General features: G+C 35.9%; 1 protein-coding gene across 1 annotated transcript in view; it reads left to right on the top strand.

Moving 5' to 3' along the window:
* Window positions 1–20983, top strand: part of LOC113778554 (translation factor GUF1 homolog, chloroplastic) — a 31924-nt gene extending 10941 nt beyond the window's left edge. Inside the window, exons 11-22 of the mRNA XM_027323995.1 lie at window positions 113–267; window positions 371–428; window positions 993–1073; window positions 1175–1261; window positions 3292–3363; window positions 3472–3606; window positions 11793–11866; window positions 12629–12716; window positions 16549–16626; window positions 17683–17758; window positions 18767–18807; window positions 20649–20983. Coding sequence (XP_027179796.1) covers window positions 113–267; window positions 371–428; window positions 993–1073; window positions 1175–1261; window positions 3292–3363; window positions 3472–3606; window positions 11793–11866; window positions 12629–12716; window positions 16549–16626; window positions 17683–17758; window positions 18767–18807; window positions 20649–20744 — 1041 coding nt within the window. The 3' untranslated portion in view covers window positions 20745–20983. The remainder of the gene's footprint in view (window positions 1–112; window positions 268–370; window positions 429–992; window positions 1074–1174; window positions 1262–3291; window positions 3364–3471; window positions 3607–11792; window positions 11867–12628; window positions 12717–16548; window positions 16627–17682; window positions 17759–18766; window positions 18808–20648) is intronic.
* Window positions 20984–26543: the final 5560 nt, after the last annotated feature.

The following is a 26543-nucleotide window of genomic DNA, read 5'->3' as shown; positions in this document are numbered from 1 at the left end:
ACCTGAAACATGCATTGTTTGAGATATAAAATAGCTGGTACTTGCTGTTCATGTTACCTGCAAAACATTATGTCTTGTGATTTAGAATGATATTGTATTCCTAGTTTTTCAGGTAGGATATTTGTCAGCTTCAATAAAATCAGTGGCAGATGCTAGAGTTGGTGACACCATTACACACTACACTAGAAGGGCAGAACAATCACTACCTGGATACAAGGAGGCTACTCCAATGGTGTTCTGTGGCCTGTTTCCAGTTGATGCTGACCAGTAATTATTTGTTTATTATACTTTTTCTTTACTAAAAGTGTCATTGGAAGTATTTGTGAACTGCTATTCCCCTTTAACAAATGTGTATTTATGATCTTGATAGGTTTCCTGAGCTGCGTGATGCATTAGAAAAGCTCCAGCTTAATGATGCTGCTCTGAAGGTTTGTTCTGTATCCTTTGGGAAAAATTATGTTGAATAAGCTGCATTAAGACCTTCGTTGATTTCAGAAACTGATATAGGTTCTTGTCTTCTGAACTGAATACTTGTAGATTAAGACCTCTTTCGTCTGATTTGATACCTGTACTTCTTGGGTTGTACAGCTTGTTATTTTGATGTTGTAATTGCAATGAACTTTGCAGCGAAGTACATTTTAGGTAGCCTGCAGGTCAATTAATTTTCAGCTGAGATGTTAATGTCAGTAAAAAGTTGGATTTTAAATTATACCATGGGACGAACAAAAGGGACACAGTTGTAATATTAGCCTACAAATTAAAATTAAAATAAAGCAAGGATTACTATAGCTTTCTTCAGCATTGCAATAAGTACATAATTCTCCTAGGACAGATGTCAACTGATTTATCATGGGGGATGTTCTTGAGATTTTGAATAGATGACTATATCTTCCTGGCAAAGCAAGCTGCACTTATTTAAGCTACTATTTTAGCTGTGTTTTTTAGCTAAATTCTAAGGAAATATCTTTTTCATGAATGATATTGTGTTGCAGTTTGAGCCTGAGACTTCTAGTGCTATGGGATTTGGCTTTAGATGTGGTTTTCTTGGTCTTCTTCACATGGAAATTGTTCAGGTTGGGGGGACAATTATTCTGTCCGAATTCTAATCTTGTTGCTATTTCTCATCCTTGGAAGTTGATCTGTATGGTTCTGGTTTTGGAACTTTATTTGACAGGAAAGACTTGAGCGGGAATACAATTTAACATTGATCACTACAGCTCCAAGTGTTGTTTACAGAGTGAACACCATAAATGGTGATACTGTAATTCTTTCTGATCCTAACCTTCCACCTTTATTTAGCTTTTCTATGTATTTCTTTCATATGTTATGCAAGTCTTAAGCTTGTGGAATCATTCAAATGTATGGTAAATTAAGGATAGTTGTGATGATGGCCTTTACCCATTTTATGCCTGTGTGTTGGGATCGTTTTCAAGCTCAATTATAGGTCTATACCAACTTGTACAGATAGACGATTAGGAAGGTCATGTTTCTCAATAAAATGGAATTGAAAACATAAACTCTACAGTGTTAGCTACAGGAAATTTCTTTTCAATTTGCATTTCTCTGTTACTCACGATGGTGTATTAGTACACCATCAAACTTATTGATCATATGTAATTGATTATTCAGAATGTGAATTATTGTTTTGATACTTTTCTTTTCTTTCATTTTCTTTTCCCTAAAAGGAAACACAGAGAAAATCTTTGCATAGGTTGCTGCAAAGTGTCTAAGCATTCTCTTAGATTTTGCCAGGGAGAATTAGGAATTTTGGAGTTTTTAAGGATTCTTTGGTGATGAAGAAATCAATATATGGGGCAGAATTATTGTCATTGTGGGATATGTGGCATAAATGTAAGAAACTGAAGTAGATACAGTGGGAACTTTTTCAAGGAGGGGAGCTAGGTTAGTTTGTTAGTTTTGCTGCTGCACTAATAAGAAATAAATTTTTTGCAGGCTCATTTGTCTGATAAAGAGAGTGGAATGTGTTTTGATTGTGCAAAAGGGTCTAAGATTTTGAATAGAAACCTAAGAAGCTCTTTTTGCGATGATTTGTGGTTGAAAGATGACTGCATAAAGCCCAACTGCTTAGCATAATGCAGAAAATTGGAGAAGGGAATAGTAAGAGGAAAACAGGCATTGGAATAAGACGGCATTTAATTTGATTAGAACTGGTTGACTCTGAGTCTCAATCTCATGTGGAACTCTTTCGGCTTATGAATAAACTGAGAAGCTTGAATAAATAAGTCAATTTTGGTTAGCTGATAGGATATTTGGTATAGTTATTTGAAAAACAATGGAAGATAATAACAAATTACATATAGATTCTAGAAATATCAGGGCTTTTTAACTACGGCAATTGTTAACAGCTTTCAACATTTTGTAATGGCACTCCCACTATTTTCTTTGTCATTGTCTCTTACTATGAAAGAGAAGATAGTCAGAGTGCCACTATAAAAAAGTGGTGTACAATTGACATTTTCTTTTGACTATAGATGAATTATGGTGAAGAATCTAAATCACCAAAGGTGCTTCCCATTAGGCCAAAATGGCTTCTTGCAGGTAGAGCGACCTGAAGTCGCTGTTTAGGCATGTAAATATCATAGTTCTGGTTTGTTTCTTTTGTTACTATGTTGTTGGATTGCTTTATGTTTTCCTTTTCTCATTTAAGTACAGCTATTAGATTGGTGTTGCATACAATTATTTTGAATTTGGCCACACAAGATTGAAGGTTTATTTAGAGGCAAAATACATATTGATTTCTTGTGGATGAAATTGTACTTATAAAATGCCATATGGGTAGATGCTCAAATTTTTTCCATTTTCTATGTATCCTGGGGGACGGGCAATTTAGCGGCCTTTGCGAGGATGCAAGGAGTTGGACACACGTGATTTATGGGATCCCATGTGCCCATTTTATCAGAGAGTTGATAAAAACTCCTAACAAATCAGTGTTGTGCATTCAATGTCATCTGTTCTTATTAATATTTGCAATAATCAAATCATTAGTTTTCATGAAAAGATGATTAAGTTGGATCTTATAGGTTCGATAGTGTCTTGTTACATTAAAGACTATCATGTGCTTCACAAGGTTGCATGGGTTTCAACTCTCTGTGTCTATTTTTCGTTCCTATTTTAGATCTGTATACTCTTTTTTCTTCAGTTGCTATATTTTCCTTTGGTCTTAAATCAACGTACTTCAAAGTAACTGCTTTATGCTCATCGGCACATGCACAATACACACTGACTTCTGTTTCAACAGACTAATGTGAAATGTGATTTCTGTTAATCTAGGTTGAATGTTCTAATCCTTCCCTTCTACCTGAGCCCGGAAAAAGGAGTTCAATTGAGGAGCCGTATGTCAAGGTCTGCTGTAATCCCATTATCGGAGTTTTTATTGCAGAATCCAAGTTATATTAAATTCTTTAACTGTTAATATCTGATATTGTCATGATATTGTTCCTAAAATTACAGATAGAGCTGCTCACTCCGAAAGATTACATTGGTCCACTCATGGAGCTTGCTCAAGATCGAAGAGGAGAGTTTAAAGAAATGAAGTATCTAACTGAAAGTCGAGCTTCCATCATCTATGAATTACCTCTAGCTGAGGTATTTAAATGCACTGGTTATATTTTTATGGATTGATTGTGCAGAACAATATGTTTCAAGTGCATTTAACGATTTGGTGACCAATTAGAGATTCTTAACCAGTTGCCCTTGGGATTTCATAATAGAGTATGATTGTTGAGATGAATGCACAAGTCCATTTTGGAAGGATGCACTTTGACTGTGTTTGTTAATCCCATTTCATACACTCTTCACAATGGTCGCTCACCCTACTTTGTTGATGAACCAGTTTTCTGCTTACCTTAGACAATTCAGTGCAAGTTCTATGATTATCCACTTGCTTCTGAGTGGACAAATAAGATCCTCTTGGTGTTAATGCATTTTCTCAGGTATTCATGTTTTGGGTGTAAGATTCTAGCTTTTAATGGCTTCTGCAACTATATTAATCTTAACTTTTTGCCTAAGAGTACCGACAACTTGTACAAATTTTTAATCCATTTGTGAATTTTTTTTTTGGGGGGGGGGGGGATGTAGACTTACCTCTCCTCTGCTGTCTTTAACTCCATCCACTCTTTTATTGGCCATAATGCACCATTTTCCTATGACAACTGCCTTTTACTTACCACTTTGGGAGGCCTCTATTTGGTTATTTTCTTTTAAAAATTGACATAATTTCTCATGCTTCTTTTTGTACCTCAATCAAGTCCTTTAGTCATGGTGCCTTTTTCTACATTTTCCTTTTGCATTAAACACAATTTAAGAGAATTTTATTGACATCCTATATTTAATTCTCTATGATGGCTGTAGTGTTCCGTTTGTGTTGCTACGTTATTGTGACAACTTTTCATCCTGCTTAGACAGTGGGTAATGGTACAAGGAATGTTATTTTCATAAGACTGACAAACATGCTTCGACGTCTTCCCAGTGGTTTAATTGTCTGTAAATGAACATTAGTTGTGATTGTTAATCATCTAGTTGTTTGGCTGATAGGTTGAAGAGTTACCTTGTTGCAATAGAGCATACACAGTTTTATGCGTTAACTATAAAAGAGACTTTTGGTCCTGTTGCCGAATAATGTCTTTGGTCTCCTGATCTGAGCACCTAATTGTGGAACTTATGCTTTGTTTAGGTGTGAAGGTTGCAATTTTACCATGGAGATCTTGAGGTGCTTATGATTTTTTAATGCATGGTATTTGATGTAAACTCCTAAAATGGTAGAAACCTTCTCCTTAAGCATGTTTATTTGACTTGAAGGAAGTTGTTAACCGGTATTTTGGGAGGAAAATATCTAATCATCGTATTATGAGTGACCAACTAGTATTTATAGGAGTACAAACCTAATAAACTATTTACAAGAATATCCTTACTAATTTATTATCTACAAGAATACTTCTATTCTCTTAACACTCCCCCTCAAGTTGGAGCATATATATCATAAGCACCCAACTTGTTACAAATGTATTTCACCCCAGAACCCCCTAAACTCTTGGTAAACACATCAGCCAATTGATCTACAGACGGTACATGAGATGTCTTGATGACCCCGTCAAGCAATTTCTCTCGAATGAAATGACAATCAACTTCAATATGTTTTGTCCTTTCATGAAACACTGGATTAGACGCAATATGAACAGCCGCCTGATTATCACACACTAAATTCATAGGCTGTTTATGCTCAAACCCAAGTTCAAGTAACATGCTCTTCAACCAAACAAACTCACACACAGTGTGAGCCATAGCGCGGTATTCAGATTCTGCACTTGATCTGGATACAACTGTTTGCTTCTTACTCTTCCACGACACTAAATTACCACCAACAAACACACAATATCCTGTAGTCGATCTTCGATCTGAGGCAGAACCAACCCAATCTGCATCACTATATCCTTCAATATCAGTGTGTCCATGATTTTGATATAGCAACCCTTTTCCAGGAGCACTCTTAAGATACCTGAAAATCCGTATAACAGCATCCCAATGACTAGTACGAGGGGTATCAAGAAATTGACTCACAACACTCACTGCAAACGAAATGTCAGGTCTCGTTACAGTGAGATAATTTAATTTACCCACAAGTCTTCGATATTGCTTAGGATCATCAAGTAATGCACATTGATCTCCTGCTAATTTCACATTGGGATCCATAGGAGTATCTACAGGTCGACAACCTAACATCCCAACTTCACTCAACATATCGAGTACATATTTCCTTTGACATAAATAAATCCCATATTTAGACCGAGCTACCTCAATACCCAGAAAATACTGTAGATGACCTAAATTCTTTGTCTGAAAGTTTGCCTGCAGATTGGATTTAAGTTTCTGGATCCCCACAACATCATCACCTGTAATCACAATATCATCCACATAAACAACTAATAAAATTTTACCAGCATTAGAATGTCGATAAAATACAGAGTGATCTACTCCACATCTTGTCAGACCGAACTCCATGACAACACTACTAAACCGGCCAAACCAAGCCCTCAGAGACTGTTTCAATCCATATAAGGATTTTTTCAAACGACAAACCAACCGCGGATTCTCCCCCTGAACAACAAATCCAGGAGGTTGTTCCATATATACCCCTTCTTCCAAATCTCCATGCAGAAATGCATTTTTCACATCCAACTGATGCAATGGCCAATTATAAGTTGCTGCCAAAGAGATAAGAAGACGAACAGAGGTAATCTTTGCAACAGGAGAAAATGTTTCTAAGTAGTCTACTCCATACACCTGAGTAAATCCTCTAGCTACCAGACGAGCCTTCAATCTATCAATAGAACCATTAGGCTGGACTTTTCTAGTATACACCCATTTACAACCAACAACAGGCTTATCTGAAGGACGAGGGACAAGATCCCAAGTACCATTTTGTTCCAAAGCAGACATCTCTTCTTGCATAGCTAATCTCCAATCAGGATGATTAAGAGCATAGGTAATAGATTTAGGAATGGAGATAGAATCAAGGGAAGCAACAAAAGAAGAATATGACATAGAGAGACGAGAATAAGAAACAAAATTAGAAATAGGATGGGAAGTACAATGTCTCTTACCTTTGCGTAAAGCAATAGGAAGATCTAACTCACAGGAGGGCGTCATACCTGAATTTGAAGATTGAGAGTTAATTGGTGAAGTGCGTGGCATATCAGGAACTTTCTCAACCATGGAACGACGAGAGTAAACTTGAAGATGAGGACGAGATAATCGAGCTATGGAATCTAGTGGACTAGATGACTCAGGTAATAAAGGGGAAGGGACTGGCAAAACAGGAGAGGAAAAAGAGGGACACTGGTCTAACTCACAAGGCATACTTTGTTTGATAAAATATGGAGTGGATTCAAAGAAAGTAACATCAGCACAAGTAAAAAATCGATTTAAAACTGGACTGTAACATCTATACCCTTTTTGCGCTCGTGCGTATCCTAAGAAAATACACTTAATGGCACGAGAATCCAATTTATCCATCCCGGGAGTAAGCTGATGAACAAAGCACACACATCCAAAAATACGAGGAGGTAATTTAAACACAGGTTCATGAGGAAAAAGAATGGAGTGAGGTAATTGACCTCCAAGAATATTAAATGGCACGCGATTAATTAAATAACATGCAGTTAGAACTGCATCACTCCAAAATTGTTTGGGTACATTCATGTGCAACAACACTGTTCGAGCAATTTCGATTAAATGTCCAATTTTTCTTTCAGCAACTCCATTCTGTTGTGGAGTGTGAGGACAAGAGAACTGATGAATAATACCAGACTTACTCATAAAGGTATTAAAAGGAGTGAAAAAATATTCTTTCGCATTATCACTGCGAAGTATACGTACCGGCACACCAAATTGATTCTTTATTTCTGCAATAAATGCACAAAAAATGGAATATAGTTCTGAACGATCTTTCATTAAATAAAGCCATGTAACTCTTGAAAAATCATCAACAAAGATTACAAAATATTTAAAACCTAACTTTGAAGTGACTCGACTAGGACCCCAAACATCAGAATGAACTAACAAAAACGGTTCAGAAACCTGTTTATTGACTCTAGGAGCAAAAGAAACACGATGATGCTTTTTTAACTGACAAGACTCACATTCTAACGAAGATAATTGACTCAAAGTAGGAACCAACTTTTTCAAATTTTGTAAAGACGGATGACCTAAACGACAGTGAATTTCAAGAGGAGAAACAGTAGTAGGACATGCTATCGGATCATTGAAGTTGAGAAAGTAAAGACCATTATGCTCATGCCCTCCACCAATCGTCCTCTTTGTCTTCAAATCCTGAATGACAACAGAATCAGGAGAAAAAGTAACTGTACACTGTAGAAATTTAGTGAGCTTTCTAACAGACATTAGATTAAAGGACAAATTGGGTACGTAAAGAACAGAAGACAGCGGAAATGATGGATTAATTTCTACAGTGCCTAGTCCTTTAACTTTAGTGGTAGATCCATTAGCTAAAGTAACATGAGGATATGGAGTAGACTCTTGAAAATTAGAAAAAATTTTAGAGGTACCTGACATATGATCAGTAGCCCCGGAGTCAATAATCCATAAATCATTACCTTTTTGTGCTAAAGAAGCAGAGGGAAGAGATGCGTGATTTGTAGCTTGGTACTGTAGGAATTTAACATAATCCTCCTCAGATATAGTAACAGTCTTCTAGGACCCATGTGCTGAAAAACTCGATTCAATGTGGTCATTGGTAACCGCATTAACAAACCTTTCAACCATGGCGAATGACACATCAAACCAAAGAAAAGGTCAAAACTCGAGATGACAGTGACGTGTGAACAATATGCCGTGAACAGTGCTGCGCCGTGAACAGTAACCACGTGAACAGTGCCGCGCCGTGAACAGTGCGGCTGAACAGTACTTTTGACTAGATGTTTAACCCTAACCCTAGGACTTTTGCTTTGATACCATGTTAACTGGTATTTTGGGAGGAAAACATCTAATCACCGTATTATGAGTGACCAACTAGTATTTATAGGAGTACAAACCTAACAAACTATTTACAAGAATATCCTTACTAATTTATTATCTACAAGAATACTTCTATTCTCTTAACAGAAGTGAAACGCTATTTCATATATTCTGATCTGAATGCTCCAGGTCTTGTTATAATTAGAAGTTATGACAATTAGATTCAAAAGATTCATAGCCCATTCTTCAATTAAACTCCAAATTGAAGACTTACGTGAACTGACTTATTTATTAGGTGATAAAGTTGCTCAATTTAAGTTGTGGTATTTGTCATGCCAAAAATGTTTTTTATATGTTGATGGAAGTTAGAATGTTGAGTCTTCCATTGTTAAATTAGGGGTAATAGGATGAGTTATCATTTGATGCTTGCTTGTGTTTAAAAACTCCTATGAGTTTGAATTGTCTCTTTGTCACTAGACCAGACATTTCTATTGTGTCTGGCCTGATCAGTCAGTTTCTAGTCTCATCAGACAACAAGAATCAGTTTCCTGAGAGAGTTATGATGTATCAAAACCACTGGCATAAGCAAGTAAAAGATAGACATTCAGAGGTTGACAATAGTGTACTGTTTGTTAGTTTCATGAAATTTTATTTGGAAGAAGAGTGAAGACAGACTGCTGCTGCCAAGTCAGCTGCGGAATTAGTATATTCTGTTATTGCTGATATTATGTTTTGAAGCTGAATGGAATGCTACGTGGTTCTTGCTCATAAGTAGTCTATGAAGTGCAAAGATCAAGCAGCAGGTTATCCTGCACGTAGTTAGTGATAAATAGAGTGTAAAGTATATTGAAGTTGAGTATAATTTGGTCAAGTAGAATAGCTAGAGGAAGTGATTGCAACATGTCAAGTGATAGCTATAAATGCTCAGCTTGTTTGTTAATTTGAACTTGTAAGGTGTTTGTGTTACAGATTTGTAAGAGTGAGGAGCTTGTGTAGCTTAATTTTCCTAGTGATGCAAAAAAAAAAAAAAAAAAAAGAATTTATACTTGCTCTGTCTGGTTCAGCCTGTCATATTTTCTATGCTGGTTTATTGCAGAATTTTGTCACTTCCCAAAAATCTCAAACGAATTCTTCCTCTCCTTTTATTTTTACCCTTATATTGATAATGCATTATGTGCCAAAATATGGGACGACTAAAGACTTTTACAACAGATATTGAGGAAAGACCCACAAATAGGTTCCTGACTTGTGCAGAGGTATGCAGTATTTAGTGTACTATTGTTAGTAACAAAATGTTTGAAGTCTTAAAACATTTTCCAACATGTTGAAACTTGAGAATAATAGACAGTTGGGCAGTGTGATCCTGTTGATCTACTTTAAGATGGGCAGCATGGTCAAGGATAAATTGGAAAGTTTTGTCATATTTTCACTTCTATCTCACTAATGTTTAGCAAAAGCTCATTTCCCAAAGAGTGATAACCAATAACGGGGTTACTCTAGAAAAGGATAAAACAACAGAAAAAATAAGTAGCTTACTGGGCTTGGATATTGTAGATAAGCTAAGAGAAGGAAAAGTAAGTATATTAGATCAGGATTCTAGATAGGGATTAGTCTTCTATGTATTATTCGCGCATCTATTCTAGATAGGAGTCTAGTTTTTCTTGTTTAAGGAGATTTCTTTTGGGCTTTTTTCTTAATGAACTCTGGCTTATATAATAGCCTCTACCCAATGTTTTTCCTGGTTTTCCCTGAAAATGAAAGCTTTGTCTTTGATCAAAGTAATTTTCCTTTTTCTCAAGCTTCTTCTAAAAGTTAATATTTGAATTTTGTCCATTTACTTACTCCTGTAATTGGTTTTCACTTGGTTAACTTAGATATTCTCATGATACATTGGTAGGTTTAGGTACATTTGCCTGCATAACATTTGACGTGTTAATCTACCCTAATATTATTTGCATTGCAATTTAGAATGGACTGGCGCCGTGAATAAACATTATACTGACCTCCCCCAAAGTTTTTTTTTTTTTAATTATGGATCTGGCTGCCCTTTAGTTTCTGACATTGTTATGCTCTTTCTTGTTAGCTTTTCAAGTGTTTTTCTTTGCTACTTTTTGTTTTGTTTTTTTTTCTGTGCTTCAATGCACGCCCTTCTCTACAATTTGAGTACCGAATGGTTTGTCCCACATCAAAAGTGTGTGCAGTGGTTGTATGCTTTATAATGTTTTAGGCTAGGTGCCACTAACAATGTGGCTTAAAAATATTATTGGTTATATAACCAAAAGTTGCTAGGTGCAGTGCACCCTGTCTTCCCCATATGGAATGTTGAATTAATCATCAAGCAGCAAGGTTTCCTGGAATTTTCCTTCCTTGCTTTACGTGATTCTAGATTGGTTCATCTTGCTTCATTTTTCTGTATTATCTTCTATTCTTGGATTTGAATAACCCCACTTGGTTCAATATTTAAGCAGTGAAGGTCATATAGCAGGAAGCAAAGCCAGGAGTTTGTGCCCTTCCCATAACCTTCAGGGCCTCTCTTTCTCCTTTTTTCTTCCTTCCCAACCCCCTCCCCCTGCCCCAAAGTCTCTCTCTCAACACTGGGAATTGCTCAATGGCGCTCATGCCATAAACAAAGCAGAATTTGGTTTCCATTTACTCTGTTCCTCAACCTAATGCTACATCTTTGGTCTGCACTAAGCCAATTACTTTTGAATCTCTAACTGTCTTAAAATTCTTAAGGCACTTTTCCAATTTAAGGCCTCCATTTAAACAATTCCAACATCGCTGACGTCACACAAACAGCTGGGACTGATTTCTCTGAAAACACTAGCATATCTTTTGCACATAGGCATTTGCATGAGGCTTATAAGATGTGTTTTGCAACTAAAGAATGTTCATCATGACTTAATAAAATTGAGGAAAGTTATTTGTAATTGTGGCAATTTTACTTGTGTACTATGTTCCTGAATCTCATAATTTGTGGTTGCAATCGCTCTATATTCTTGATTGCCATTCAGACTTCAAAGATACCAAATTTGAAAGCTCCTTTTATCTAGAAAATTAGATGAAGAAACGATGTCAATGATATGATATGGATGATTTTGGAAATGTTAACCATGCAAGCAGTGCTAATCAATGAGTATGCATAGAGTTTATCTATGTATGTGTTTAATTTGGTTGACGTATGCTACCAGTATTGCTGTTAGATTTTCCTAATTGTACAAAACAGATTGTTTCTGCAGTTCTAAGCAGGAATATGTGTATTTCTTGTATATATTTATGTATTTAATTGCATTTTGCAGATGGTAGGGGACTTTTTTGATCAGCTTAAGTCAAGAAGTAAAGGTTATGCAAGCATGGAATACTCTTTTATAGGGTGAGCATCCTGTACATAGATTGTTCAGTTTCCTGATTATTGACACAAAGGAATTGTTATGTTCTAGTTCCATGCACTCTGACTTCATTGAACGAGTTTATGATTGTGCCTATTGGCTATATCATCTACTATTCAAGGACAATTGCTTATTCTTCATCCTTATTGAATGGGGTGATTGTAATCTAATGTCTTTTACTGTATTCACTTCTTAGCTGACTTTCCAGAAATGAAGCAATAAATAGCACTTTGATGTTTCTAATTCCACTTGCATAGCCTTAACTATTAGCCAGTTGCATTAGTTTATCCTTGCAATGATAGAGAAATGCTAAGATTGCCTTAAATTTGATTGTGGAATGTCATATCAGCAAAAGGATAAATCTGAGTTTAGTATCTCCTTTTTTTTGCGCTTTTATCCAAGAAGAATATTATAGGTTCCCTAGTTTTCAGTTATCTTAAGTAGGTTAATGTTTTCAAGAAAATGGATACAGTACTCTACAGCTCCAAAATTTTAGCTCTTGCAACATGGACGATGGTTTATTTATTTGAAGGTCTAGAACCTTTATCACAGCTTGTTGCCAAAGAAGGCAATTTGTAGGATTTAACTGCCTGTGAACTTGTCCTCTGTCTTGGTTCTGGGCAAGTGATTTTGGACTTGATGCTAAACCTTTTTTGGCTCAACGCACAAGATAATCTGGTCGAAAAATAAATAACACTCTTTATACGGAAATGAAACTAATGTTTCCTTATGATTGGTTGTGCCAGGTACAGGGAAAGTGAATTGATCAAGCTTGACATTCTAATCAATGGTGATTGTGTGGAACCTCTAGCAACTATAGTGCATAAGGATAAGGCAAGTAAATTTTGATCTATTGTTCTTTTTTCATTTTGAACGTAATTTTTCTGCAAATAAAATTATTTGCTTCAGGAAATGTGTTATTGTTAAGATAACAAGTTATCGACATAGACTGAACTCAAGTATACAGGGATTTGTTGCCATTGTGCTGCTACTTCAAGATGATAGATTATAATATGGTCATAACGTCGTCCAAATGCTGTTGTTAAAGTGTAAAAGAATTAAAATGTTGTTCCTATATTCATTTTATAAACAAAAATATCCGTGCTAGTGGGGAATATGTATAAGACTACAAAAATCGATGTACTGGAATATGTATAGAACGACAAAAATCAATGTACTGCCTAATGTCAAGCTAGAAAAATCCCAGAACCAATATGTTTAAAGTCTGCCTATAATGAAGTCCTAAACTAATCATGCATATGTTGTTACAAGTATAATCCATCTTTCTGGAAAAGTCCCCTTTCTGCTCTCCCAATTTTAAGTTGACCAATTGAGTTTCTATTCTGCTGAATCTTTTACTTAATTGAAGTAATAATCAATTTCAATGTGTTTAGTCCTCCCATCAAAATGTGGATTGTCACACCACAACTTTCAATGGTTGTGAGTTAACAAGGCCAATTTCATTCAGTAATTGATGTATCCTCAAGATCGCACAGAGATTCTGACATGGGTGCATACTTGGATTTATGACTAAATTGAAACCCTGGATTTGTTCTGCACACTTCATGAATGTGATACCCTGCCCCTTAGTGAGGGGAGGGTAAATTTTATACCTCGGCTAATGGCTGGTATAAACTTGGCTTAAGCATTGGGCAAGCTCAGACCTAGGGTGTACGCAAAAGAATACAGGAACTATGTGCTACGTCAACCCAAGGGTAGGAGCCACCTCTAGAGCCCGTACAAGCCTGCCCTACATTCCTATACAACCAAGTCTCCGTGTGGATTAGGTGTTTTTGGGGGTGTTCTCCAAAAATTTTTATGTAGTGGTATATATGAAAAACTTTTACTGTAGATGGTTAGTTTGTTTTTGGGGCTGCTTTGAGGGTGTTTTTGGGGGCATTTTTGAGGATGTATTTTGGTTCGGATATAGATGGTTTTGCAAGGACACAAAGGCCTTGCACCCTGGGGGGAAGATTGGGTGAGCATCATACCTGGTCCCGTATGTGGTCAGAGTAAAGAAACAGATTAGAATATTATATGCTGGTGGATGGGCTACTAATAACTTGGCTTAAGCAATTTGGCCAGTGGTTTAGGTCCAAAAGTTACTGGGCCCTGGGGTGCTATAGTGACTACAAATTACTTTCCATTAGGACGTTAGCACATACTAATCCTCTGTCACAGAATCTGCATATGAGAATCAATCCGAAAATGTATATAACTGCTACGCATGTATTAAATAAGGAGCTTCCTTGATGTGACTCAAAATTTCCTATAAATTTGCCAGGAGATAAACTGACAGATACAATGTTTTAGGATGAGTCTAACATTATTTAGTTTTCCAACCAAGCTTCTGTGCTTCTCAAGATGTTTTAAAAAAAAAAAAGAACTCCTAACTTGGGGTTTGACTAATTCTTTGAAAACTAATTGAATATTGGAAAAAATTTGAATAATTCTGTGCTTCAATTAAAGATCGAGTGAGGGAGAATTTTGCTTTAAAAGCCAAGAAGATTTGTCCCCCACTAATGGAGATTAGTTTTCGGGTAACAGATTAGTACTTCATCAGTTGGATTTCATCTTTCATTGATCCCTGTCCCTCTTATTATCCACTTACCACTGGTACAAGTGGTGATTGCAGATGCACAACAAAGTTAAGCATGCTACTTTTCCACTTAGGCACTTTGGATTCTTTCGGAACTATTTGGTTTTATGTAACTATGGAAGCCAACCCCATGATTTCTGTTTTTTTCTTGCTGTTGTTAGTACTTATCTGTCATATATTACTTGAACTTCTCCTGCCATTCAAGCATCATTTTTTTTGGAACTTCCTCAAGCTATATTTTAGTGTTCTTTTCTTACTTCCGATTAATCACTCATCTTTCCTTTTGTCATTCGAGCATGAATTTGACTTTGTCCCTTTATGGTGTATCCAATTTTACAAATGGAGAATCTGGGATACTTATCTGGTCCTATCTCCTTGAATTTCATGTCTTTTCCAGTTTTTTAACTAATATTTTGCTTTTTTCTTATCATTTAGTGAAACACTTCCCCAGAAATATTGTCCTACTGCAATAGCATACTAGGACTCCAATTCCTTTTTGAGGTCCCCTTTAATCAGCATATTTGCTTGTTACTAATGACAAAAATGGAGTATTAAAACTGATTTGTTCCAGATAAATAATTCTGACATTTAGCTTTTTATTTATTCTAACAATCTATAAGACCCACAAGTAGTTGCCAATCTAAGAGTCATACAGAAAATGAGCGATTAGGTATTGTCTTCTACATTCTTTCTAATCTATGTTAGACCTTTGATGCCTTTAATTGTTAATCAAACCATTACTTTTGAAGTAGAGAATCATGCAACATACCTTGACGTGAATTTTCTCGCATTAGAATGCTTTGCCTCTAGTAATAACCAATAAAATAACTAGTACCTCATTATTCCTTTCCCCTAATGACCTAGATCCAGCCTGATGTGTCCAATGTTATGTTGAAAAGATTTAACAGGGGGCCTGATCCTTTCCACCTTCATTATCAAGGATGTAAAGAATTCGAAGAATTTTATTACATGTTTGTGGAGTTAAGATAAAATTGTCACTTAATGGTTTAGGTGGAAATTTAATACACCTTTTATGCCTTTGCAGCATTTTTCCCTTTTGTTTACTTGCTGAAACAGCTCTTTTAAAGTGCATGGTCAGTGCTACGATAAAGTCTTCTGGAATGAAAAAGACCAAGAAGCCCCAGCACCCTTCCCAATGCCCCTCGCTCCTCCCCTTCCTCCTAATTTTTGTCCTCTCATCCATCTCCTTTGTCATTACACAAGCACTAAAATAAGTACTCAACTGCTTGAGGATTTGATTCCCATAAAAAGTTATGCACTACTATTGCATATGATTTCTTTTTTCCTGGCAAAAGACCTTTGATAGCACATATGACTTTGCAAGCTTAATTAGTGAGATTTATAGGGTTTTTTTTTTGTGAATTTTGACTTCTCAATTGCCCATCAAATGTATGGAACTTTGATTGCAGATGTGTAGTACAATGTGGTGAGGTAGTGGACATGGTGATCTAGGAGGTGTGGACGATGGAAGGGGAAGGGTTGTTGAGAAATTGGAACTTGGGTGTGGTAACTGTGATTTGTTTTCCTATTCCAAACCCGAACTGGACAATCTGGCATCCATTCCGATTTAAATCCAATTCACAGTCAAAAAGCATCTGTGAGTTGAAAATGGTTATGGACTGTGATTTGACAAATTCCAAATTATCGATATACCCTTTATCTTTGAGATGCTTTAGTCCTTGTTATCTTTTCGCCTGATTCACATCTGATCTATCGTTAAGTAGTCTCAATTTTTGTCTGCTGCTATTTGTTCTTAGGTTTCTATTTTTGGGAGAGAGACTGTCTACACTTGTTCTTCATTACTGTACTACTATTGAAAAGCACCAAATTTGAACCCACCTGAGTCATTTACTACTTTACTTTAGGAATGATGTATTTCTTTCTGTCATTTACACGGCTTCATCCTTTCTAAGTTGATATGACATGGGAGAGTTAAAAATTGCCAACTGCTCACCGATATTGGTGGCTTGTCGTGAACTTTCACGTAGTCCACAACTTTTGATTTACATGTACTTCTGCGAAACTTATATATGGTGTTTCTTTCAGGCTTATGCAGTAGGAAGGGCTTTGACTCAAAAGCTGAAGGAACTAATACCCAGACAAATGTTTAAAGTTCCCATCCAGGTTAGAACTTTGTTGATTTACTTCAACTATCCATTTTGCTCAGTGTATGGCAGGCCAAAATTTTGGTCAGGCAAATAACTCCAACAGCGCAACAACATTCTCTTTCCACCACTGAGAGTCTTAATATGTATGGACTGCAAGTTGCTGACCTTTATTACTAGAACAAAGTGGTTTCTGTCAAAATTGGGGAATTGTCGTTCATTAAAAGAAACTAAGTTGGTTTGAGCGACAAAGAACACTATTGAAACACGACCACATATAGCATGGAACAAGAATTGTGAGACATGATTAGCTACAATAGTGTATATGATAAATCAGTAGAGAATTTGTCAAACAGGTCTTAGATAGAGATGAATCTGCTGTTAGGTACTTGAGCTGATACCATTATTTATGTAGTACTGCAGGTTTCTGTTGAACATAGATAGAGTAACAGGAATGCTTGTTAGTTGCCAAGCAGAAACTTGCGAGAGGGACTATGCTAGCTCATCCAATTTACTGAAAGTGAAAACTGAATATTGACTGGAGACACAGAATCATAATATCAGAAAAAGCACAATGAGAACTGGTAGCTGAAAAATTGAAATATGAACCTAAGACGCATTCTAGCCTTTTAATATTTTCACAAGATTAACAGAAACGTATCTCCACTTGTAAATTTGAGAAGGAAGTGACAGTTTCATGTCACTTTTCTTGCTGTCATGGGAAGTGTCATTTGCAAGTGAATCTTTTACTCCAGTTTGTCAACCGGCATTTCCTCCACAGTCACAGCTATATGGTATTATAATAGTATACTTCTCACGTCTACCACTCTAAAATCTCCCTCATTTGCTAGAGGAAGCACACCATTTCTGGGTGATGTTTAATGATTTTTGTTATCTACAAAAGCTGTGGGATTCATTAGTTTGATAAAAAAAAAAAAAAGTTATTGGAGTAGCTATATGCCTAGCATAGAGCAAAAGCTATTAAATCCGCTAATTGGCATTGTTTGATAACTTTTGTAACCGCATTCTTTCCAATAGTCTTATTTTCTTTTCTTCTTTATATATGATCCCACAGGCTTGTGTAGGCTCCAAAGTGATTGCCAGTGAATCTTTGTCTGCTATCAGGAAGGATGTTCTAGCTAAATGCTATGGTAAGAAGTAGCCCTCAGATCTTCAGGTTTACTTTTCTAAGGTCCATATAAAATTTTACTAGAGATGAAGTATGGTCATCTGATTCTCTTTTCTTTATTCATTCTTAGTTTGGGTGCTTGAAATTGGAAGTCAGTAGCCTTATCATAGTTCGCTCGATAGTAGTCATTTCATTCGAATCGAGACCAGAGATCCAGTACTATATCAGTTTCTAAATCCTTCTCTGTGTTCCTTTTTCTTCTTTTCCTCATCCATCTTTTCTGTATTATAAAACTTGCCATTACAGTACTATCTGCCAGTAAACATTATATGCTATCAGCCACTATCAGCCAATATATGCTATGCCAGTAAACACCCTTCTGGTTGCATAGCTAATTTCTTGTTTTGAACCAAAAACTAACGAGAATTGCCTCAAGTCCATCATCATAGTGGTGGCAATGCCATGCAACTGCACAAACAGATCGCAAAATTCTCAAATTATATATCCAAGTCTCATACTTAATTGTATGTCAACCTTCAGTTTAACAGAAGTATCATGAAGTAATGAGTTAAGCCAAAATTCTGGGACTTGACATAAGCTAGAAGTATACAACATGTTCGGATAAAAAACTGCTGCTGCAGATATATTTCTGTTGATACTAAAAAGGGGCTCAAATTTCAAAAGCTGTCTTTTAAGGTATCCAATGCAATCATGTCCCCAGCAGCACCACTTTCTTGGTTTTTTCCATGTTAATGCTGCTGTTGTTTTAGTTTTAACTCTCCATCATTTTACTTTCATAGAATGAATGTGTAAATTGAAAACCTACTCAAACTAATTTTCATTTTATCAAAAAGGTGAAATTCATTATATTTCTAGATGTAGTAGAATTATATATCTGTGAGAATTAAATTCCAACTTCCATGTTTGTGAATGCAGCATGATTACATAGTAATAAAAATCATCAACTTCTTGCCAGCATGTAGATTAAATGATAGAATTTTTTGAGTTCATTCCTATATTGCTTATGTAGGTGGGGACATCACAAGAAAAAAGAAGCTGCTAAGGAAACAGGTGCCACTCTTTCTTTTGCCATAGTTTAATCCTCATATAGAAATTGGTTGGACTACAATTGTTCTGCCAGCTGTTACGAACACATGCATCTGTTGATTGATTCTTTTGATGATATTAGTGCGCTGCAGGGTTTACAGTGATTTTTCATTGAAGTGCCAATATGTATATTTTAAACCTTTAGCTTGTAAACTGTTGCCAGTAACAGCTAGCTTGTAGTCACAATTTATTTACTACAAATTAAGGTGAAGTAATAGGAGAGAATAAAATGAAGAGTATTTGTGGATTAGTGACAGAATGATTGCAATCATACTCAACCTCTCATTCATTAGCAATGTCACTGTTATTGCTTGTATTTTGTCAGTATTGGAATTTTGATTACTATCTATCATCGTGCAAGCTCTAAGGTAGTCTGGTCATATAGGATAAGCCCTCTCCATGTTCTTAACCAGAGTGGTTGGTGGGTTGGCTATGGAAAAGATTAGCATCTACTATCTCGTACCAGTTATCATGCTTCTTTATCTATCATCGTGCAAGCTCTAAGGTTAGTCTGGTCATATAGGATAAGCCCTCTCCATGTTCTTAACCAGAGTGGTTGGTTGGCTATAAAAAAGATTAGCATCTACTATCTCGTACCGGTTATCATGCTTCTTTATAGTTTTTTAGTTTCATTTCACTTAAAAAATTCCTGGGCACCAACCGTAATGTTTTGGTGAAAATGTAAATGTGATGAGATCTCTATTGCAACTCTATCATGCATGTCTGAGATTTTATACCCCTTCAAAACCATGTAGGTAATGGACATTTTTGCACTGTATTCTGCTTTCTTGCTTCTTTTCATTTCTTGGTGCTGCTTATGTTTTCCTTGTAGGTCCGGCAAAACTGTTTGTCCTTTACTTCTATGTATAAATTTCCCACAAGAATTTCTATTGATTCTTGACTCATTGTTTCAACTACATCCTAGAAACCGCAAATAAGAAGCTGCAGATGTAATGACCCATCTGCTGACTTAGTTGTGGAACTTGCTGCTGATCTGCAACCTGTCATTTTAATAATTCTCAGAACCTAAAATATGTGACAAACATCATTCTCTTTTTCATTCTGAGAGGCTCATAATTTACACCATGAACAGAAAATGTAAGATATGCAGTTCATTAGCTGCTTCATTTTTAGGCTGGCAATTAACAAATGCCAGTTAGTCAACTGTATACTTTCATACTCTAGATTTTTCTGTATTCTCTCATTTCTGAGTAGATTTAGGTTATTTGTATATACTTTTAGTTCAATCAGAAAGACACTCATTGCTTGTGTTTATGGAGCCTATACTTCCATTATTAGCTAAAGAAGAGATTTGTGAGTTGAAACCTGTATCAGAAACAGTATAGTTTTTTGTTTATATTTAAGGCAACGTTATTATGCGAACTGACACAAACAAAATAGTGGCGCATGATTTTTGAAGAGCAATGATGTATGACTTAAATTTCGTTTAAGGTGGAAGAGGGGATTGAAAAAGAAAATGCAATATAGAAAATGAGGTCCTTGTCTTCAATATACTGCAATTATTGCATGTTGCAAATTTGTTTAAATATTTGGTTGTATATATTAAGTAGCATCATGTACTTTTAGTTGTCAAGAGCGCTCGACTTGTAGTGATATTGCTGGAACTTTTTGTACTGGAATTGACAGTAATAAAAAGTGAGTGCCAAGATAATGCGATCTTGCTCAGTTGACTACTTGATAAATCAGCTTGTGGTTATATATCAGAGTTCGTTTAACATTATTTTGTTATATTTGATATATCATTAGTTGATTCTTGTTTTTTCTATTGCGTTCGCTGTCAACAGGCTGAAGGAAAGAGAAGGATGAAGGCAATTGGAAAAGTCGATGTTCCTCAGGAAGCATTCATGGCTGTGTTAAAACTTGAAAAAGAGGTATTGTAAATGTAGTATAGGGTGGGAAATTGTACAATATTTACTGGCCCCAAGTGTACAATGAATCGAACGTAGAGGGAAGGGTTTGGCGTTTTAAGGTGCCAAATCTCCTGGTAGAGTTGTTGGATGGTATGTGGATGTCATTTCAGTCAAGTTATTGGGGGAAAAACTTGAAAGCAACATATTGGGTGACATTGTTTTTGTAGTATTAGTAATTCATAGTCAATGTTAACTAAAATACTTGGACATTATTCACATCCGAGGATGGAGTCACCCCACATTGGGTGACCTACTAGTGCATATGGGACTATGTAATCAATACGAACAAAAAAAGTTTGCTCTCTTAACCTTTCCCCAAGTTGGAGGTAGTATCATAAAGACCAAACTTGTTACAAATATATTGTGGTAATGAACCTTTTTTTTTTTTTTTTTTTTTTTTTGGGGAAACCATAGGGGAGAGGAATGTCAACCCTAAATTTTTTTGAAACAATAGCAAGGAAATAACGAGGAGGGGATTAAAGTCTTACCTCCGGTACAAGAGGGTAGGAAAAAAAGGGTAAAAAACTAGAAGTACTAATCTCTTACATGTAATAAACGAACAAAAGGAAAACTGTAACTGTTTAGATGCAAAAGACCTAATACTCTACTGGGCAGTTGCTCCAAAGCAGAGAAATTCGAGTCCGATGAGCATCCAAGGTCTGATGAAATATCCAAGTGTCACGGGCTGCTCGTAGCTTTTCCGGCTTAAAGCTTGCTCCCCAGAAGAAACCAAGGAAAACAAGCACTTGGTCATCAGCCTCAAACATCCAGCAAGTTGAAACCACGTTATAAGCATAAGAGCAAACCAAATTGTAAAGCTTTAGCTTCCGCCATCAATACATCCACATCTCCAAATTCTTTATAAAAGGCAAATACCAACTTACCCCAATGATATCAAAGCATTCCTCCACCCGTGTTTAATTTGAAAAAAAAAAAAAAAAATTACCTGCAAAAGGCTTCTACCAACAAATAACTATCACCTTGGACTTTGGCAAAGGTTGGACCTCAAACAATTGAGAGAAAAAGGTTCGTCACCAACAATTTGAGCTGACTTCAGAGAGTGAGTTGATCCTAATAAATATAATAATTGTTGAGTACGAAACAAAACTGAGGAAGCTTGGAAAGATATTCCGTGGTGTCTAGCTGCATTTTTACCACACCAAAGAAACCAAATAATAACCAATGGCACCATACTTCTTGCATGCGGAAAAGGATCAGATCAGGCCGAGAGAAACCACTCCATTAGTAAGGAAGAAATGCATGAATAATCCTTACATTGGATGCCAAAGAGCCGAAAATAAAAGGTTTGTACTGGTGCTACTGCACCATTGAAGAAGATATGCATAGCTGATCCAATGCAGAACAACACTCACACTTTGAATTGAGAAAACAGAAAAGCCCTTAGATTGCAAATGATCACCAGTAGGCAAGAAGGATTTGAGCAATCTCCCACACAAAATGATGTCTTAATCGGGGCTAATGAACTTCTCAAATGCCTTTGTAAATGAACTACATCTTGATCGAGTGATCTTACATTAGCCAATTTAATAACTTGCTCGGGCAACTTCTGTAAAAGAAAATAAACTTTTTTAATATAGTTAGTTCTTTCATGGAATACAAGAATAGGAATAACATCGCCTGATGCTTGGTCATTGCAAAATGAAATTGTTTTGGTTGCGTATTTTCGAATCCTATAACACAAATATGAACCAAATCAAGTAATATGTAGCATGAGCTATAATACGTCCTTAGATTCTAGACTTTTTACAGCAACCTTTGGCTCCTTGCTTTTTCAAGGCACCAATTCCCCGTACAAAATTCGAATCCATAAATGACTCCATTTGAACGAATACTTGCCCAATTTGTATTTATTTTCTTTTAATTCAAAAACCTATATAATTCTTGTACATCTTTGGAGCATATTTACGATATTTTAAATCAAGGTATACTTGCATCCCAAACATTAGTTGAGTACAATCAAGGAATAAACTAATAATACTGGAAAGCAAATATCTGGTCAAATGAAACTGAAATTATTGCACTTTCTATCTAGTCTTTCATATAGCCCTAGTTCTTCTAACAACTCGCCCTCTTCTACCACATACTTTGTCAACTAACTTGAATGCTAATCTCCCTAATTTAATCAATTTAGGGAAAGTACATTACTCCCTCCATTCCATTGTTAACGTCATGTTTTCACTTTATTAATATCTCAAAATATGAATCAACATTTTTTGTCATTTGAAAAACGCAACTTTGTAAGATCCCAATGCACATTTTAATAAGGGAATAATTTGAATTCAAATGACATATATAAATTCACCAATGCACCAATGCCACTTCATCTAAACATAATGATTACTATATTTTCATAAAAAAATTGGGTTCCCAACAAACTACTCTAATATTTGAACGGAAGGAGTATTATTTATCAATGTTATCTTATCTGTTGAAAATCAATTTGAGTTGAATAATTTAGTCATCGGAGTTGTAGGCGGGCTTTGGCTAAACATTTTTAACTTTTGAAGCTGGTTGGAGAAATTATATTTTCAATCATTAGGTTAGCTAGAATGTTTGGTGCCCTATTTTTGCAAGTTCGAGTAGGTTTGAATCATATTAGAGGATTATAATTAGGACAAAAATCGCTGATGACCACCGAATAGAACATATTTTATTGTCCAGTTGAACCATTTATGTTTCATTGAGCAACGAAAAAGTTGCTCAAAGCTGCTGTTGAAGTCTATTCTGGCGGACGTATCTACATGCATGCTTGCATCTTTCAAGCCTCTGAGTTTAACGTATGTGCGTAAAAAGAAGCAAGCATTTTGCACACTTACCTTGATGCTATCATTGCTAGTAGCACTTGCAATTTTGCTTCTGGAAGCTAATATAAGTTAGGTCCCACTTTCATAGTTTGGGAGAGTTATACACTGAATTTTGGTCTCATGGTTTAGTGAATTCGTTGCGCCATAAATTATTGGGACCCTAAAATCATCATACTCCCTCAGCCTGATGGTCTTGATTCTTTTTTTTTTTTTACACAATTTAATAAAAATTAGTTAATTTTGTTGGAAGAGTAAATCTAGCTTACTATTTTCCTAAAATATCCTTATATTGACATTAGGAGTATAACTAATCACTATACCTTTACATTAAGGGAAATGTTATTTGCACTCTCACTACTCGATTTTCATCTTGATGAGACCATATTATCCCTGTCCTAATTTCTTTTCATATCCTATCTTGTGTTCACATGCAAGAAAGTTGGGCACAATTGTCATACATGTCCAAAAGGTAAATATAATTAACTTTTGCTTCTCGTTTTCTAAATCTATATATCTATTTTTTAATTTACTTTTCATATTCTTATTTCAATTTCAATTTTACAAATTTTTGATAACTACAATTGAGGTTCTATTGCATCATTTGGATACTAGATGCTGTTATGTTTTTATTGAAATATACTACTCCTTCCGTCCCATATATTTAGTCATGTTTGAGGATACATATTTTTTATGCATAATATATTCCACCAAAAAGTTTTTCCTTTTGTTTCACTTTTGCCCTTAATTATGTGCTAGTCAAAGTAAAAGGTAGAAAAAATCCCATCACATTTGTCTCTATGAATCATTAATGAAGGGCATAAGGAAAATTTCAAGTATAAAGTAGTTAGAAATATCAAACATGACAAATATTTTAAGACAGTCAAAAAAGAAAAGTATGACACTTTCAATGGGACGAAAAAGTAAAAAGCTTCACTCCCTCTATTGTGACAGCCCCACCTTCCCCTAAGGCGAACCAAAGGGTTCGGCGGACCGCCTGCCCAACTCTTGCCAGGACTCACTCACTCACTCACTCACTCATAGCTCAAGCAAAATAACGTACATCCATAGAAAATGAATAACACATCCACTTCAACTTAATATATACATTGATGCTCAAATCCAAATACAAAGTTTCTACACACCAAAAAAAAAAATTTCAAAGTGTTTACATTTCGAGTACAATCAATCCTAGTAGGGTACTAGCATGAGTACAAATGCAAAATTCAAAACAACTAGACTACGCTAATCTGTACATGTCTCATGCCTCGCTCGTACCCCCTGTAAGGAAAACAAATGGCGTGGAATGAGTTAAAATCCCAGTGAGATTCCAAATAACAAATTGATCATTTTTAAAAGTACGAATATCAACGTAGCGAATTAATGAGCATCAAAAGTTCAGAAAAGTGAATAATAATACTTCAAGTAGCAAATCTCAAAGTGAGCGAGTGTAAAAGTTTTTCAGAAGAAACAATAATCCAGTAAGCAATAATCATTCCAAAGTATAAGGATACGGAGGGCTCTCAGGAGCCAAATTCCCATTGCATCACCAGGAGCTTGATCACGTAATAGTTGACACTCCGTCAAGTTTCAAGTAAAGAAACCAATCCAGTAGAGCACCACTTACACTACTCTCCGTCCACCACTCAAACCCCCTATTGGGCCCAAAATCCTCAATAAACACCGGTGGTAATACTCGAGTATATCGATTAGTCGAGGAGATATCACTCCACTCGACAAAACAAAAGACCCAGGGTTCGTTACCCAATCGACCAAGCCCTTGCCGACTCGACTCGAGTAACTCGCCACAGGATTTCTGGAATTCCAGGAAGTGCGCACCATATACACAAATATATCAAATCCATTGCAACAATAAACAAGTGTATCTCATATTAGGGCAAGTGCGATAAAGTACACTCTTGCCCGAACAAACAAATGACATATCATTAAATCACATTGGTCAAGTATTGAAAACAAGTATCTAGTTCAATCAAGTATTTGGAAGCACTCACCAAAAGTAGTGCCTCTAGTGATCGTGTCTGGGCTGTACTCCGGGTTTGGAATCCAAATCTGCGATAAAACTTTGTTTAAGGACTTTAAAAATCGACTAAGGTTCGAAACTTAGACGTTTCGTTCAATAAGAATCAAGAAATGGAAATTCACTTGGAGAATATTCGTGAAACACTCGCTCGCTTTTCAAACTATATGACTTTGTAACATTTATACTTGGAAATGCCATTTGAGTCAAAAGTAGAAGGAAAACGTATTCCTAGCAGTAATGATTGTATTTCTCAAGGGTACAAGTTCGACCAAATCCTCACTGATATACCTCGATAAAAGAAGACGTAAATATCCTAGATAGTTCAAGTGGTAATCGCTTTTAACCCTTACTCAAGTTGCAAGTATGTCTACCTAACCCTTGAGCGTAAATTTGGGCAGCACGCCCTTTGTATTTTCCTATTTTCCAGTCATTTATGGCTTCATTCTTTTCCTCAATCAAACCCAAAGTTACACACAAAATAATCTCATTTCATTAGCCGTTCAATAGACTCAAGGTCATACAAGTACAAAATCAAGTTAGGAACATGTGCGGAAATGAAGTTTGAGTCAAGAAACAAAAGACGGATTTGACGTTGTTTTATGTAACGGACACAAATGATGCTACGCTTATTGGATTGGGGTGAAATTTATACCATTTCGAAGCTAAGGTAGAGAGCTACAACTTTGATGAAGATCACCTAGTCCAGTTCGTAATGTATCTAGGTTAAAATTTCGAATTACTAAACCAGAAGCACACAAATAGGTCAGTTAACTGCGCTATGTTTAAACAACAATAACTCAGGCTAACGAAGTCCAAACAAGGTGATTCTAGAGGCGTTGGAAAGCTAAGACATAGCACTACAACTTCTATGTTTTGTCTAAATGCTAATTCAATACACATCAGGGT

The sequence above is a fragment of the Coffea eugenioides genome, chromosome 7, assembly GCF_003713205.1.
Source record: "Coffea eugenioides isolate CCC68of chromosome 7, Ceug_1.0, whole genome shotgun sequence".
Taxonomy (NCBI): Eukaryota; Viridiplantae; Streptophyta; class Magnoliopsida; order Gentianales; family Rubiaceae; genus Coffea; species Coffea eugenioides.
Note: the sequence above shows the minus strand (reverse complement) of the source record. Positions and strands in the feature narration are given on the sequence as shown.